The following is a 16250-nucleotide window of genomic DNA, read 5'->3' as shown; positions in this document are numbered from 1 at the left end:
GCTGTAAGAATTAGTTAGTAATAGTTGTTCAGTAAGTCAGTATTACCCTCTAGCTGTAAAGGTTAGTCAGTCTTACCCCCTCTAGCTGTAAAGGTTAGTTAGTCTTACCCCCTCTAGCTGTAAAGGTTAGTCAGTATTACCCTCTAGCTGTAAAGGTTAGTTAGTCTTACCCCCTCTAGCTGTAAAGGATAGTCAGTCTTACCCCCTCTAGCTGTAAAGGTTAGTTAGTCTTACCCCCTCTAGCTGTAAAGGTTAGTCAGTCTTACCCCCTCTAGCTGTAAAGGTTAGTTAGTCTTACCCCCTCTAGCTGTAAAGGATAGTCAGTCTTACCCCCTCTAGCTGTAAAGGTTAGTTAGTCTTACCCCCTCTAGCTGTAAAGGTTAGTCAGTCTTACCCCCTCTAGCTGTAAAGGTTAGTCAGTCTTACCCCCTCTAGCTGTAAAGGTTAGTCAGTCTTACCCCCTCTAGCTGTAAAGGTTAGTCAGTCTTACCCCCTCTAGCTGTAAAGGTTAGTCAGTCTTACCCCCTCTAGCTGTAAAGGTTAGTCAGTCTTACCCCCTCTAGCTGTAAAGGTTAGTCAGTCTTACCCCCTCTAGCTGTAAAGGTTAGTTAGTCTTACCCCCTCTAGCTGTAAAGGTTAGTCAGTCTTACCCCCTCTAGCTGTAAAGGTTAGTCAGTCTTACCCCCTCTAGCTGTAAAGGTTAGTCAGTCTTACCCCCTCTAGCTGTAAAGGTTAGTCAGTCTTACCCCCTCTAGCTGTAAAGGTTAGTCAGTCTTACCCCCTCTAGCTGTAAAGGTTAGTCAGTCTTACCCCCTCTAGCTGTAAAGGTTAGTCAGTCTTACCCCCTCTAGCTGTAAAGGTTAGTCAGTCTTACCCCCTCTAGCTGTAAAGGTTAGTCAGTCTTACCCCCTCTAGCTGTAAAGGTTAGTCAGTCTTACCCCCTCTAGCTGTAAAGGTTAGTCAGTCTTACCCCCTCTAGCTGTAAAGGTTAGTCAGTCTTACCCCCTCTAGCTGTAAGAATTAGTTAGTAATAGTTGTTCAGTAAGTCAGTATTACCCTCTAGCTGTAAAGGTTAGTCAGTCTTACCCCCTCTAGCTGTAAAGGTTAGTCAGTCTTACCCCCTCTAGCTGTAAGAATTAGTTAGTAATAGTTGTTCAGTAAGTCAGTATTACCCTCTAGCTGTAAAGGTTAGTTAGTCTTACCACCTCTAGCTGTAAAGGTTAGTCAGTCTTACCCCCTCTAGCTGTAAAGGTTAGTCAGTCTTACCCCCTCTAGCTGCAAAGGATAGTCAGTCTTACCCCCTCTAGCTGCAAAGGTTAGTCAGTCTTACCCCCTCTAGCTGTAAAGGTTAGTCAGTCTTACCCCCTCTAGCTGTAAAGGTTAGTCAGTCTTACCCCCTCTAGCTGTAAAGGTTAGTCAGTCTTACCCCCTCTAGCTGTAAAGGTTAGTCAGTCTTACCCCCTCTAGCTGTAAAGGTTAGTCAGTCTTACCCCCTCTAGCTGTAAAGGTTAGTCAGTCTTACCCCCTCTAGCTGTAAAGGTTAGTCAGTCTTACCCCCTCTAGCTGTAAAGGTTAGTAAGTCTTACCCCCTCTAGCTGTAAACGTTAGTAAGTCTTACCCCCTCTAGCTGTAAACGTTAGTAAGTCTTACCCCCTCTAGCTGTAAACGTTAGTAAGTCTTACCCCCTCTAGCTGTAAACGTTAGTAAGTCTTACCCCCTCTAGCTGTAAAGGATAGTCAGTCTTACCCCCTCTAGCTGTAAAGGTTAGTCAGTCTTACCCCCTCTAGCTGTAAAGGTTAGTCAGTCTTACCCCCTCTAGCTGTAAAGGTTAGTAAGTCTTACCCCCTCTAGCTGTAAAGGTTAGTCAGTATTACCCCCTCTAGCTGTAAAGGATAGTCAGTCTTACCCCCTCTAGCTGTAAAGGTTAGTTAGTCTTACCCCCTCTAGCTGTAAAGGATAGTCAGTCTTACCCCCTCTAGCTGTAAAGGATAGTCAGTCTTACCCCCTCTAGCTGTAAAGGTTAGTCAGTATTACCCTCTAGCTGTAAAGGTTAGTTAGTCTTACCCCCTCTAGCTGTAAAGGATAGTCAGTCTTACCCCCTCTAGCTGTAAAGGTTAGTTAGTCTTACCCCCTCTAGCTGTAAAGGTTAGTCAGTCTTACCCCCTCTAGCTGTAAAGGTTAGTCAGTCTTACCCCCTCTAGCTGTAAGAATTAGTTAGTAATAGTTGTTCAGTAAGTCAGTATTAGCCTCTAGCTGTAAAGGTTAGTCCGTCTTACCCCCTCTAGCTGTAAAGGTTAGTCAGTCTTACCCCCTCTAGCTGTAAAGGTTAGTCAGTCTTACCCCCTCTAGCTGCAAAGGATAGTCAGTCTTACCCCCTCTAGCTGCAAAGGATAGTCAGTCTTACCCCCTCTAGCTGTAAAGGTTAGTCAGTCTTACCCCCTCTAGCTGTAAAGGTTAGTCAGTCTTACCCCCTCTAGCTGTAAAGGTTAGTCAGTCTTACCCCCTCTAGCTGTAAAGGTTAGTCAGTCTTACCCCCTCTAGCTGTAAAGGTTAGTCAGTCTTACCCCCTCTAGCTGTAAAGGTTAGTCAGTCTTACCCCCTCTAGCTGTAAAGGTTAGTCAGTCTTACCCCCTCTAGCTGTAAAGGTTAGTAAGTCTTACCCCCTCTAGCTGTAAACGTTAGTAAGTCTTACCCCCTCTAGCTGTAAACGTTAGTAAGTCTTACCCCCTCTAGCTGTAAACGTTAGTAAGTCTTACCCCCTCTAGCTGTAAAGGATAGTCAGTCTTACCCCCTCTAGCTGTAAAGGTTAGTCAGTCTTACCCCCTCTAGCTGTAAAGGTTAGTCAGTCTTACCCTCTAGCTGTTAGATTAGATAGACGGTAAGAATGACTAAGTAACTCTCACAGCTAGAGGGTAAGAAGGACTAACTAACTAGCTGTTAGTAATAGTTGTTCAGTAAGTCAGTCTTACCCTCTAGCTGTAAAGGATAGTCAGTCTTACCCCCTCTAGCTGTAAAGGTTAGTCAGTCTTACCCCCTCTAGCTGTAAAGGTTAGTCAGTCTTACCCCCTCTAGCTGTAAAGGTTAGTCAGTCTTACCCCCTCTAGCTGTAAAGGATAGTTAGTCTTACCCCCTCTAGCTGTAAAGGTTAGTCAGTCTTACCCCCTCTAGCTGTAAAGGTTAGTCAGTCTTACCCCCTCTAGCTGTAAAGGTTAGTCAGTCTTACCCCCTCTAGCTGTAAAGGTTAGTCAGTCTTACCCCCTCTAGCTGTAAAGGATAGTCAGTCTTACCCCCTCTAGCTGTAAACGTTAGTAAGTCTTACCCCCTCTAGCTGTAAAGGTTAGTCAGTCTTACCCCCTCTAGCTGTAAAGGTTAGTCAGTCTTACCCCCTCTAGCTGTAAAGGTTAGTAAGTCTTACCCCCTCTAGCTGTAAAGGTTAGTCAGTATTACCCCCTCTAGCTGTAAAGGTTAGTCAGTCTTACCCCCTCTAGCTGTAAAGGATAGTCAGTCTTACCCCCTCTAGCTGTAAAGGATAGTCAGTCTTACCCCCTCTAGCTGTAAAGGATAGTCAGTCTTACCCCCTCTAGCTGTAAAGGTTAGTCAGTCTTACCCCCTCTAGCTGTTTTGGATAGTTAGTCTTACCCCCTCTAGCTGTAAAGGATAGTCAGTCTTACCCCCTCTAGCTGTAAAGGTTAGTTAGTCTTACCCCCTCTAGCTGTAAAGGATAGTCAGTCTTACCCCTCTAGCTGTAAAGGTTAGTTAGTCTTACCCCCTCTAGCTGTAAAGGTTAGTCAGTCTTACCCCCTCTAGCTGTAAAGGTTAGTCAGTCTTACCCCCTCTAGCTGTAAGAATTAGTTAGTAATAGTTGTTCAGTAAGTCAGTATTACCCTCTAGCTGTAAAGGTTAGTTAGTCTTACCCCCTCTAGCTGTAAAGGTTAGTTAGTCTTACCCCCTCTAGCTGTAAAGGTTAGTCAGTATTACCCTCTAGCTGTAAAGGTTAGTTAGTCTTACCCCCTCTAGCTGTAAAGGATAGTCAGTCTTACCCCCTCTAGCTGTAAAGGTTAGTTAGTCTTACCCCCTCTAGCTGTAAAGGTTAGTCAGTCTTACCCCCTCTAGCTGTAAAGGTTAGTTAGTCTTACCCCCTCTAGCTGTAAAGGATAGTCAGTCTTACCCCCTCTAGCTGTAAAGGTTAGTTAGTCTTACCCCCTCTAGCTGTAAAGGTTAGTCAGTCTTACCCCCTCTAGCTGTAAAGGTTAGTCAGTCTTACCCCCTCTAGCTGTAAAGGTTAGTCAGTCTTACCCCCTCTAGCTGTAAAGGTTAGTCAGTCTTACCCCCTCTAGCTGTAAAGGTTAGTCAGTCTTACCCCCTCTAGCTGTAAAGGTTAGTCAGTCTTACCCCCTCTAGCTGTAAAGGTTAGTCAGTCTTACCCCCTCTAGCTGTAAAGGTTAGTTAGTCTTACCCCCTCTAGCTGTAAAGGTTAGTCAGTCTTACCCCCTCTAGCTGTAAAGGTTAGTCAGTCTTACCCCCTCTAGCTGTAAAGGTTAGTCAGTCTTACCCCCTCTAGCTGTAAAGGTTAGTCAGTCTTACCCCCTCTACCTGTAAAGGTTAGTCAGTCTTACCCCCTCTAGCTGTAAAGGTTAGTCAGTCTTACCCCCTCTAGCTGTAAAGGTTAGTCAGTCTTACCCCCTCTAGCTGTAAAGGTTAGTCAGTCTTACCCCCTCTAGCTGTAAAGGATAGTCAGTCTTACCCCCTCTAGCTGTAAAGGTTAGTTAGTCTTACCCCCTCTAGCTGTAAAGGTTAGTCAGTCTTACCCCCTCTAGCTGTAAAGGTTAGTCAGTCTTACCCCCTCTAGCTGTAAGAATTAGTTAGTAATAGTTGTTCAGTAAGTCAGTATTACCCTCTAGCTGTAAAGGTTAGTCAGTCTTACCCCCTCTAGCTGTAAAGGTTAGTCAGTCTTACCCCCTCTAGCTGTAAGAATTAGTTAGTAATAGTTGTTCAGTAAGTCAGTATTACCCTCTAGCTGTAAAGGTTAGTTAGTCTTACCCCCTCTAGCTGTAAAGGTTAGTCAGTCTTACCCCCTCTAGCTGTAAAGGTTAGTCAGTCTTACCCCCTCTAGCTGCAAAGGATAGTCAGTCTTACCCCCTCTAGCTGCAAAGGATAGTCAGTCTTACCCCCTCTAGCTGTAAAGGTTAGTCAGTCTTACCCCCTCTAGCTGTAAAGGTTAGTCAGTCTTACCCCCTCTAGCTGTAAAGGTTAGTCAGTCTTACCCCCTCTAGCTGTAAAGGTTAGTAAGTCTTACCCCCTCTAGCTGTAAAGGTTAGTAAGTCTTACCCCCTCTAGCTGTAAACGTTAGTAAGTCTTACCCCCTCTAGCTGTAAACGTTAGTAAGTCTTACCCCCTCTAGCTGTAAACGTTAGTAAGTCTTACCCCCTCTAGCTGTAAAGGATAGTCAGTCTTACCCCCTCTAGCTGTAAAGGTTAGTCAGTCTTACCCCCTCTAGCTGTAAAGGTTAGTCAGTCTTACCCCCTCTAGCTGTAAAGGTTAGTAAGTCTTACCCCCTCTAGCTGTAAAGGTTAGTCAGTATTACCCCCTCTAGCTGTAAAGGATAGTCAGTCTTACCCCCTCTAGCTGTAAAGGTTAGTTAGTCTTACCCCCTCTAGCTGTAAAGGATAGTCAGTCTTACCCCCTCTAGCTGTAAAGGATAGTCAGTCTTACCCCCTCTAGCTGTAAAGGTTAGTCAGTATTACCCTCTAGCTGTAAAGGTTAGTTAGTCTTACCCCCTCTAGCTGTAAAGGATAGTCAGTCTTACCCCCTCTAGCTGTAAAGGTTAGTTAGTCTTACCCCCTCTAGCTGTAAAGGTTAGTCAGTCTTACCCCCTCTAGCTGTAAAGGTTAGTCAGTCTTACCCCCTCTAGCTGTAAGAATTAGTTAGTAATAGTTGTTCAGTAAGTCAGTATTACCCTCTAGCTGTAAAGGTTAGTCAGTCTTACCCCCTCTAGCTGTAAAGGTTAGTCAGTCTTACCCCCTCTAGCTGTAAGAATTAGTTAGTAATAGTTGTTCAGTAAGTCAGTATTACCCTCTAGCTGTAAAGGTTAGTTAGTCTTACCCCCTCTAGCTGTAAAGGTTAGTCAGTCTTACCCCCTCTAGCTGTAAAGGTTAGTCAGTCTTACCCCCTCTAGCTGCAAAGGATAGTCAGTCTTACCCCCTCTAGCTGCAAAGGATAGTCAGTCTTACCCCCTCTAGCTGTAAAGGTTAGTCAGTCTTACCCCCTCTAGCTGTAAAGGTTAGTCAGTCTTACCCCCTCTAGCTGTAAAGGTTAGTCAGTCTTACCCCCTCTAGCTGTAAAGGTTAGTCAGTCTTACCCCCTCTAGCTGTAAAGGTTAGTCAGTCTTACCCCCTCTAGCTGTAAAGGTTAGTCAGTCTTACCCCCTCTAGCTGTAAAGGTTAGTCAGTCTTACCCCCTCTAGCTGTAAAGGTTAGTAAGTCTTACCCCCTCTAGCTGTAAACGTTAGTAAGTCTTACCCCCTCTAGCTGTAAACGTTAGTAAGTCTTACCCCCTCTAGCTGTAAACGTTAGTAAGTCTTACCCCCTCTAGCTGTAAACGTTAGTAAGTCTTACCCCCTCTAGCTGTAAAGGTTAGTCAGTCTTACCCTCTAGCTGTTAGATTAGATAGACGGTAAGAATGACTAAGTAACTCTCACAGCTAGAGGGTAAGAAGGACTAACTAACTAGCTGTTAGTAATAGTTGTTCAGTAAGTCAGTCTTACCCTCTAGCTGTAAAGGATAGTCAGTCTTACCCCCTCTAGCTGTAAAGGTTAGTCAGTCTTACCCCCTCTAGCTGTAAAGGTTAGTCAGTCTTACCCCCTCTAGCTGTAAAGGTTAGTCAGTCTTACCCCCTCTAGCTGTAAAGGATAGTTAGTCTTACCCCCTCTAGCTGTAAAGGTTAGTCAGTCTTACCCCCTCTAGCTGTAAAGGTTAGTCAGTCTTACCCCCTCTAGCTGTAAAGGTTAGTCAGTCTTACCCCCTCTAGCTGTAAAGGTTAGTCAGTCTTACCCCCTCTAGCTGTAAAGGATAGTCAGTCTTACCCCCTCTAGCTGTAAAGGATAGTCAGTCTTACCCCCTCTAGCTGTAAAGGTTAGTTAGTCTTACCCCCTCTAGCTGTAAAGGATAGTCAGTCTTACCCCCTCTAGCTGTAAAGGTTAGTCAGTATTACCCTCTAGCTGTAAAGGTTAGTTAGTCTTACCCCCTCTAGCTGTAAAGGATAGTCAGTCTTACCCCCTCTAGCTGTAAAGGTTAGTTAGTCTTACCCCCTCTAGCTGTAAAGGTTAGTCAGTCTTACCCCCTCTAGCTGTAAAGGTTAGTCAGTCTTACCCCCTCTAGCTGTAAGAATTAGTTAGTAATAGTTGTTCAGTAAGTCAGTATTACCCTCTAGCTGTAAAGGTTAGTCAGTCTTACCCCCTCTAGCTGTAAAGGTTAGTCAGTCTTACCCCCTCTAGCTGTAAGAATTAGTTAGTAATAGTTGTTCAGTAAGTCAGTATTACCCTCTAGCTGTAAAGGTTAGTTAGTCTTACCCCCTCTAGCTGTAAAGGTTAGTCAGTCTTACCCCCTCTAGCTGTAAAGGTTAGTCAGTCTTACCCCCTCTAGCTGCAAAGGATAGTCAGTCTTACCCCCTCTAGCTGCAAAGGATAGTCAGTCTTACCCCCTCTAGCTGTAAAGGTTAGTCAGTCTTACCCCCTCTAGCTGTAAAGGTTAGTCAGTCTTACCCCCTCTAGCTGTAAAGGTTAGTCAGTCTTACCCCCTCTAGCTGTAAAGGTTAGTCAGTCTTACCCCCTCTAGCTGTAAAGGTTAGTCAGTCTTACCCCCTCTAGCTGTAAAGGTTAGTCAGTCTTACCCCCTCTAGCTGTAAAGGTTAGTCAGTCTTACCCCCTCTAGCTGTAAAGGTTAGTAAGTCTTACCCCCTCTAGCTGTAAACGTTAGTAAGTCTTACCCCCTCTAGCTGTAAACGTTAGTAAGTCTTACCCCCTCTAGCTGTAAAGGTTAGTCAGTCTTACCCCCTCTAGCTGTAAAGGTTAGTCAGTCTTACCCTCTAGCTGTTAGATTAGATAGACGGTAAGAATGACTAAGTAACTCTCACAGCTAGAGGGTAAGAAGGACTAACTAACTAGCTGTTAGTAATAGTTGTTCAGTAAGTCAGTCTTACCCTCTAGCTGTAAGAGTTAGTAATAGTTGTTTATTAAATCAGTATTACCCTTTAGCTGTAAGAATGAGTTATTTAGCAATCGTTGTTTAGTAAGTCAATCGTAAGTCAGTCTAGCTGTAAGAATTAGTAAGTTGGTCTCACCCTCTAGCTGTAAAGGTAAGTCAGTCTAGCTGTAAGCTTTAGTAAGTTGGTCTCACCCTCTAGCTGCAGCAGCTCACAGGCATCAGACTGGTTGTCTGTTGGATCTGCACTCTGGATCATGTGCAGCAGCTGGTCCATTTTCTCCTGGTGAGGAAATAGAACTTCAGTAGAGCTGTTTTATAAAAGGAAGTAAAACATTACAACTATAATAGTATACACTGAGTATCCCAAACATTAGGAACACCTTCCTAATAGAGTTGTGCCCCTTTTGCCGTCAGAACAGCCTCCATTCGTCGGGCCATGGACTCTACAAGGTGTCGAAAGTGTTACAGGGTTACTGGCTCATGTTGACTCCAATACGTCCTACAGTTGTGTCAAGTTGGCTGGATGTCCTTTGGGTGGTGGACCATTCTTGATACACAGGAAACTGTTGAGCGTGGAAAAACCAGCAGTGTTGCAGTTCTTGACAAACCAATGCTTCTGGCACCTACTACCATACCCCGTTCAAAAGGCACTTAAATCTTTTGTCTTGCCCATTAACCTTCTGAATGGCACATATAAACAATCCATGTCTCAAGACTTAAAAAGACTCTTTAAATTTGTCGCCCCCACTTCATTGAAGTGGATTTAACAAGTGACATCAATAAGGGCTCATAGCTTTTAGTTGAATGCATTGTTGTACTAGGTATCCTCCTCCCCTTTCACCTGGATTGTCTATGTCATGGAAAGAGCAGGTGTTCTACTAGGTATCCCCTTTCACCTGGATTGTCTATGTCGTGGAAAGAGCAGGTGTTCTACTAGGTATCCTCCTTCCCTTTCACCTGGATAGTCTATGTCGTGGAAAGAGCAGGTGTTCTACTAGGTATCCTCCTCCCCTTTCACCTGGATAGTCTATGTCGTGGAAAGAGCAGGTGTTCTACTAGGTATCCTCCTCCCCTTTCACCTGGATTGTCTATGTCGTGGAAAGAGCAGGTGTTCTACTAGGTATCCCCTTTCACCTGGATAGTCTATGTCATGGAAAGAGCAGGTGTTCTACTAGGTATCCCCTTTCACCTGGATAGTCTATGTCGTGGAAAGAGCAGGTGTTCTACTAGGTATCCCCTTTCACCTGGATAGTCTATGTCGTGGAAAGAGCAGGTGTTCTACTAGGTATCCCCTTTCACCTGGATAGTCTATGTCGTGGAAAGAGCAGGTGTTCTACTAGGTATCCCCTTTCACCTGGATAGTCTATGTCGTGGAAAGAGCAGGTGTTCTACTAGGTATCCTCCTTCCCTTTCACCTGGATAGTCTATGTCGTGGAAAGAGCAGGTGTTCTACTAGGTATCCCCTTTCACCTGGATTGTCTATGTCGTGGAAAGAGCAGGTGTTCTACTAGGTATCCCCTTTCACCTGGATTGTCTATGTCGTGGAAAGAGCAGGTGTTCTACTAGGTATCCCCTTTCACCTGGATAGTCTATGTCGTGGAAAGAGCAGGTGTTCTACTAGGTATCCCCTTTCACCTGGATAGTCTATGTCGTGGAAAGAGCAGGTGTTCTACTAGGTATCCCCTTTCACCTGGATAGTCTATGTCGTGGAAAGAGCAGGTGTTCTACTAGGTATCCTCCTTCCCTTTCACCTGGATAGTCTATGTCGTGGAAAGAGCAGGTGTTCTACTAGGTATCCTCCTCCCCTTTCACCTGGATTGTCTATGTCGTGGAAAGAGCAGGTGTTCTACTAGGTATCCTCCTTCCCTTTCACCTGGATAGTCTATGTCGTGGAAAGAGCAGGTGTTCTACTAGGTATCCCCTTTCACCTGGATAGTCTATGTCGTGGAAAGAGCAGGTGTTCTACTAGGTATCCCCTTTCACCTGGATTGTCTATGTCGTGGAAAGAGCAGGTGTTCTACTAGGTATCCCCTTTCACCTGGATTGTCTATGTCGTGGAAAGAGCAGGTGTTCTACTAGGTATCCTCCTCCCCTTTCACCTGGATTGTCTATGTCGTGGAAAGAGCAGGTGTTCTACTAGGTATCCCCTTTCACCTGGATTGTCTATGTCGTGGAAAGAGCAGGTGTTCTACTAGGTATCCTCCTCCCCTTTCACCTGGATAGTCTATGTCATGGAAAGAGCAGGTGTTCTACTAGGTATCCTCCTCCCCTTTCACCTGGATAGTCTATGTCGTGGAAAGAGCAGGTGTTCTACTAGGTATCCTCCTTCCCTTTCACCTGGATAGTCTATGTCGTGGAAAGAGCAGGTGTTCTACTAGGTATCCTCCTCCCCTTTCACCTGGATAGTCTATGTCGTGGAAAGAGCAGGTGTTCTACTAGGTATCCCCTTTCACCTGGATAGTCTATGTCATGGAAAGAGCAGGTGTTCTACTAGGTATCCTCCTCCCCTTTCACCTGGATAGTCTATGTCGTGGAAAGAGCAGGTGTTCTACTAGGTATCCTCCTTCCCTTTCACCTGGATAGTCTATGTCGTGGAAAGAGCAGGTGTTCTACTAGGTATCCTCCTCCCCTTTCACCTGGATAGTCTATGTCGTGGAAAGAGCAGGTGTTCTACTAGGTATCCTCCTTCCCTTTCACCTGGATAGTCTATGTCGTGGAAAGAGCAGGTGTTCTACTAGGTATCCCCTTTCACCTGGATAGTCTATGTCGTGGAAAGAGCAGGTGTTCTACTAGGTATCCCCTTTCACCTGGATTGTCTATGTCGTGGAAAGAGCAGGTGTTCTACTAGGTATCCTCCTTCCCTTTCACCTGGATTGTCTATGTCGTGGAAAGAGCAGGTGTTCTACTAGGTATCCTCCTCCCCTTTCACCTGGATAGTCTATGTCGTGGAAAGAGCAGGTGTTCTACTAGGTATCCTCCTTCCCTTTCACCTGGATAGTCTATGTCGTGGAAAGAGCAGGTGTTCTACTAGGTATCCCCTTTCACCTGGATAGTCTATGTCGTGGAAAGAGCAGGTGTTCTACTAGGTATCCTCCTTCCCTTTCACCTGGATAGTCTATGTCATGGAAAGAGCAGGTGTTCTACTAGGTATCCCCTTTCACCTGGATAGTCTATGTCGTGGAAAGAGCAGGTGTTCTACTAGGTATCCCCTTTCACCTGGATTGTCTATGTCGTGGAAAGAGCAGGTGTTCTACTAGGTATCCCCTTTCACCTGGATAGTCTATGTCGTGGAAAGAGCAGGTGTTCTACTAGGTATCCTCCTCCCCTTTCACCTGGATTGTCTATGTCGTGGAAAGAGCAGGTGTTCTACTAGGTATCCCCTTTCACCTGGATTGTCTATGTCGTGGAAAGAGCAGGTGTTCTTAATGTTTTGTATACTAAGTATACACACACTACATGACCAAAAGGACATGGAGACCTGCTGATAGAACATCTCATTCTAAAATGATGGTCATTAATATGGAGTTGGTCCCCCCTTTACTGCTATAACAGCCTCCACTCTTCTGGGAAGGCTTTCCACTAGATGTTGGAACATTGCTGCTATAACAGCCTCCACTCTTCTGGGAAGGCTTTCCACTAGATGTTGGAACATTGCTGCTATAACAGCCTCCACTCTTCTGGGAAGGCTTTCCTCTAGATGTTGGAACATTGCTGCTATAACAGCCTCCACTCTTCTGGGAAGGCTTTCCTCTAGATGTTGGAACATTGCTGCTATAACACCCTCCACTCTTCTGGGAAGGCTTTCCACTAGATGTTGGAACATTGCTGCTATAACAGCCTCCACTCTTCTGGGAAGGCTTTCCACCAGATGTTGGAACATTGCTGCTATAACAGCCTCCACTCTTCTGGGAAGGCTTTCCACTAGATGTTGGAACATTGCTGCTATAACAGCCTCCACTCTTCTGGGAAGGCTTTCCATTAGATGTTGGAACATTGCTGCTATAACAGCCTCCACTCTTCTGGGAAGGCTTTCCACTAGATGTTGGAACATTGCTGCTATAACAGCCTCCACTCTTCTGGGAAGGCTTTCCACCAGATGTTGGAACATTACTGTTATAACAGCCTCCACTCTTCTGGGAAGGCTTTCCACTAGATGATGGAACATTGCTGCTATAACAGCCTCCACTCTTCAGGGAAGGCTTTCCACTAGATGTTGGAACATTGTTGCTATAACAGCCTCCACTCTTCTGGGAAGGCTTTCCACTAGATGATGGAACATTGCTGCTATAACAGCCTCCACTCTTCTGGGAAGGCTTTCCACTAGATGTTGGAACATTGCTGCTATAACAGCCTCCACTCTTCTGGGAAGGCTTTCCACTAGATGTTGGAACATTGCTGCTATAACAGCCTCCACTCTTCTGGGAAGGCTTTCCTCTAGATGTTGGAACATTGCTGCTATAACAGCCTCCACTCTTCTGGGAAGGCTTTCCACTAGATGTTGGAACATTGCTGCTATAACAGCCTCCACTCTTCTGGGAAGGCTTTCCACTAGATGTTGGAACATTGCTGCTATAACAGCCTCCACTCTTCTGGGAAGGCTTTCCACTAGATGTTGGAACATTGCTGCTATAACACCCTCCACTCTTCTGGGAAGGCTTTCCACTAGATGTTGGAACATTGCTGCTATAACACCCTCCACTCTTCTGGGAAGGCTTTCCACTAGATGTTGGAACATTGCTGCTATAACAGCCTCCACTCTTCTGGGAAGGCTTTCCACTAGATGTTGGAACATTGCTGTTATAACAGCCTCCACTCTTCTGGGAAGGCTTTCCACTAGATGTTGGAACATTGCTGCTATAACAGCCTCCACTCTTCTGGGAAGGCTTTCCACTAGATGTTGGAACATTGCTGCTATAACAGCCTCCACTCTTCTGGGAAGGATTTCCACTAGATGATGGAACATTGCTCCTAAAACAGCCTCCACTCTTCTGGGAAGGCTTTCCACTAGATGTCTGGGAAGGCTTTCCACTAGATGTTGGAACATTGCTGCTATAACAGCCTCCACTCTTCTGGGAAGGCTTTCCACTAGATGTTGGAACATTGCTGCTATAACAGCCTCCACTCTTCTGGGAAGGCTTTCCACTAGATGTTGGAACATTGCTGCTATAACAGCCTCCACTCTTCTGGGAAGGCTTTCCACTAGATGTAGGAACATTGCTGCTATAACAGCCTCCACTCTTCTGGGAATGCTTTCCACTAGAAGTTGGGACATTGCTGCAGGGACTTGCTTCCATTCAACCAGAAAAGCCTTAGTAAGGTGGGCACTGATGTTGGCCATTTAGGCCTGGCTCGCAGTCGGCGTTCCAATTCACCAAAAAGGGGTTAAATGGGATTGAGGTCAGGGCTCTGTGCAGGTCAGTCAAGTTCATCCACACCGATCTCGACAAACCATTTCTGTATGGACCTCGCTCCCAACATGACAATGCCCCATGCAGAACTAGGAAAGGGCCTTCCCCAAACTGTTGCAACAATGTTAGAAGCACAGAATTGTTTAGAATGTCAACGTATGGTGTAGTTTTAAGATTTCCCTTCACTGGAACTAAGGGGCCTAACCATTGTTCCTCCTCCACCAAAGTTTACAGTTTGCACTATGCATTCGGGGCAGGTCGAGTTCTACTGGCATCTGCCAGGTGGTGAAGCGTTATTCATCCCTCCAGAGCCTTTACAATGCTCCAGAGTCCAAAGGCGAGCTTTACACCACCCCAGTAGACGCTTAGCATTGCGCATGGTGATCTTAGGCTTGTGTGCAGCTGCACGGTCATGGAAACCCATTTCATGAAGCTCCCAACGAACAATTATTGCACTAACGTTGCTTCCAGAGGCAGTTTGGAACGAAGTAGTGAGTGTTACAACCGAGGACAGACGGTTTTTATACGCAATGCGCTTCAGCACTAGGACTTCCCGTTCTGTGAGCTTGTGTGGCCTACCACTTTGTGGCTGAGCCGTTGTTGCTCCTAGACGTTTTCCACTTCGCACTTACTGTTGACCGGGGCAGCTCTAGCAGGGCAGACATTTTACGAACTGACTTGTTGAAAAGTTGGCATCCTATGACGTTGTCACGTTGAAAGTCACTGAGCTCATCAGTAAGGCCCATTCTACTGACAATGTTTGTCTATGGAGATTGCATGGCTGTCTGCTCAGTTGTATACACCTGTTACAGGTGTGGCTGAATTAGCCGAATCCACTAATTTGAAGGGGTGTCCACATACTTTTGCATATAGAGAGCATTCGGAAAGTATTCACACCCCTTGACTTTTTCCACATTTTGTTACGTTACAGCCTTATTCTAAAATGTATTAAATAAAAAATCCTCAATCTACACAATACCCCATAATGACAAAGCGAAAACTTTTTAGAAATGTTAGCAAATTTATTACAAATAAAAAATAGATACCATATTTACATAAGTAAGCTTCAACGCCATACAACACTCCTTCACTCATGCTGACAAACATACCCTCGTAAAACTGACTATCATACCGATCCTTGACTTTGGCGATGTCATTTACAAAATAGCCTCCAACACTCTACTCAGCAAATTGGATGCAGTCTATCACAGTGCCATCCGTTTTGTCACCAAAGTCCCATATACTACCCACCACTGTGACCTGTATGCTCTCGTTGGCTGGCCCTCGCTTCGTATTCATCGCCGAACCCACTGGCTCCAGGTCATCTATAAGTCTTTGCTGGGTAAAGCCCCACCTTATCTCAGCTCACTGGTCACCATAGCAGCAATCACCCGTAGGACGCGCTCCAGCAGGTTTCTCTCACTGGTCATCCCCAAAACCAACACTTACTTTTGCCGCCTTTCCTTCCAGTTTTCTGCTGCCAATGACAGGAACGAATTTCAAAAATCTGAAGCTGGAGACTCATATCTCCCTCACTAACTTTAAGCATCAGCTGTCAGAGCAGCTCACAGATCACTGCACCTGTACACAGCCCATCTGTAAATAGCCCACCCAACTACCTCATCCCCATACTATTACTTACCCTCTTGCTCTTTTGCACCCCAGTATCTCTACTTGTATATCATCATCTGGCACCATCCCTACGGTGAAGCATGGTGGTGGCAGCATCATGCTGTGGGGATGTTTCACAGCGGCAGGAACTGGGAGACTAGTCAGGATCGAGGGAAAGATGAACGGAGCAAAGTACAAAGAGATCCTTGATGAAAACCTGCTCCAGAGTGCTCAGGACCTCAGACTGGGGCAAAGGTTAACCTTCCAACAAGATAACGACCCTAAGCACAGCCAAGACAACACAGGAGTGACTTTGGGACAAGTCTCAATGTCCTTGAGCGGCCAGCCAGAGCCCGGACTTGAACCCAATCGAACATGTCTGGAGAGATCTGAAAATAGCAGTGCAGCAAAGATGCCCAACCAACCTGACAGAGCTTGAGAGGATCTGCAGAGAAGAATGGGAGAAACTCCCAAATACACATGTGCAAAGCCTGTAGAGTCATACCCAAGAAGACTCAAGGCTGTAATTGCTGCCAAAGGTGCTTTACCAAAGGAAATAGTAAACAGTATGTTTTTTATATTTTATAAATCTGCAAAAATGTATAAAAAATAAACTTTTGCTTTGTCATTATGGGGAAGATTGATGAGGGAAAACCCCCAATTTAATCCATTTTAGAATAAGGCTGTAATGAACAAAACGTGGAAAAAGTCAAGGGATCTGAATACTTTCCAAATGCACACACACAGTCAAAAGTCTTAGAACACCTCATTTAAGGGTTTTTCTTTATTTTTATTATTTTCTACATTGTAGAATAATAGTGAAGACATCAAAACTATGAAATAACACATATGGAATAATGTAGTTACCAAAAAAGCGTTAAACAAATCAAAATATATTTTATATTTGAGATTCTTCAAAGTAGCCACCCTTTGCCTTGATGACAGCTTTGCACACTCTTGGCATTCTCTCAACCAGCTTCATGAGGTAGTCGCCTGGAATGCATTTCAATTAACAGGTGTGCATTGTTAA

General features: G+C 45.2%; 1 protein-coding gene across 1 annotated transcript in view; it reads right to left on the bottom strand.

The window, feature by feature from the left end:
- The window catches only part of stam (signal transducing adaptor molecule (SH3 domain and ITAM motif) 1), an 84085-nt gene that overhangs the window by 22105 nt on the left and 45730 nt on the right, over positions 1 to 16250 (bottom strand). The window contains exon 10 of the mRNA XM_055866086.1: positions 8394 to 8481. Coding sequence (XP_055722061.1) covers positions 8394 to 8481 — 88 coding nt within the window. The remainder of the gene's footprint in view (positions 1 to 8393; positions 8482 to 16250) is intronic.

Source organism: Salvelinus fontinalis, chromosome 17 (genome assembly GCF_029448725.1).
Source record: "Salvelinus fontinalis isolate EN_2023a chromosome 17, ASM2944872v1, whole genome shotgun sequence".
Classification (NCBI taxonomy): Eukaryota; Metazoa; Chordata; class Actinopteri; order Salmoniformes; family Salmonidae; genus Salvelinus; species Salvelinus fontinalis.
This window is presented reverse-complemented; position numbering and strand designations above follow the sequence as displayed.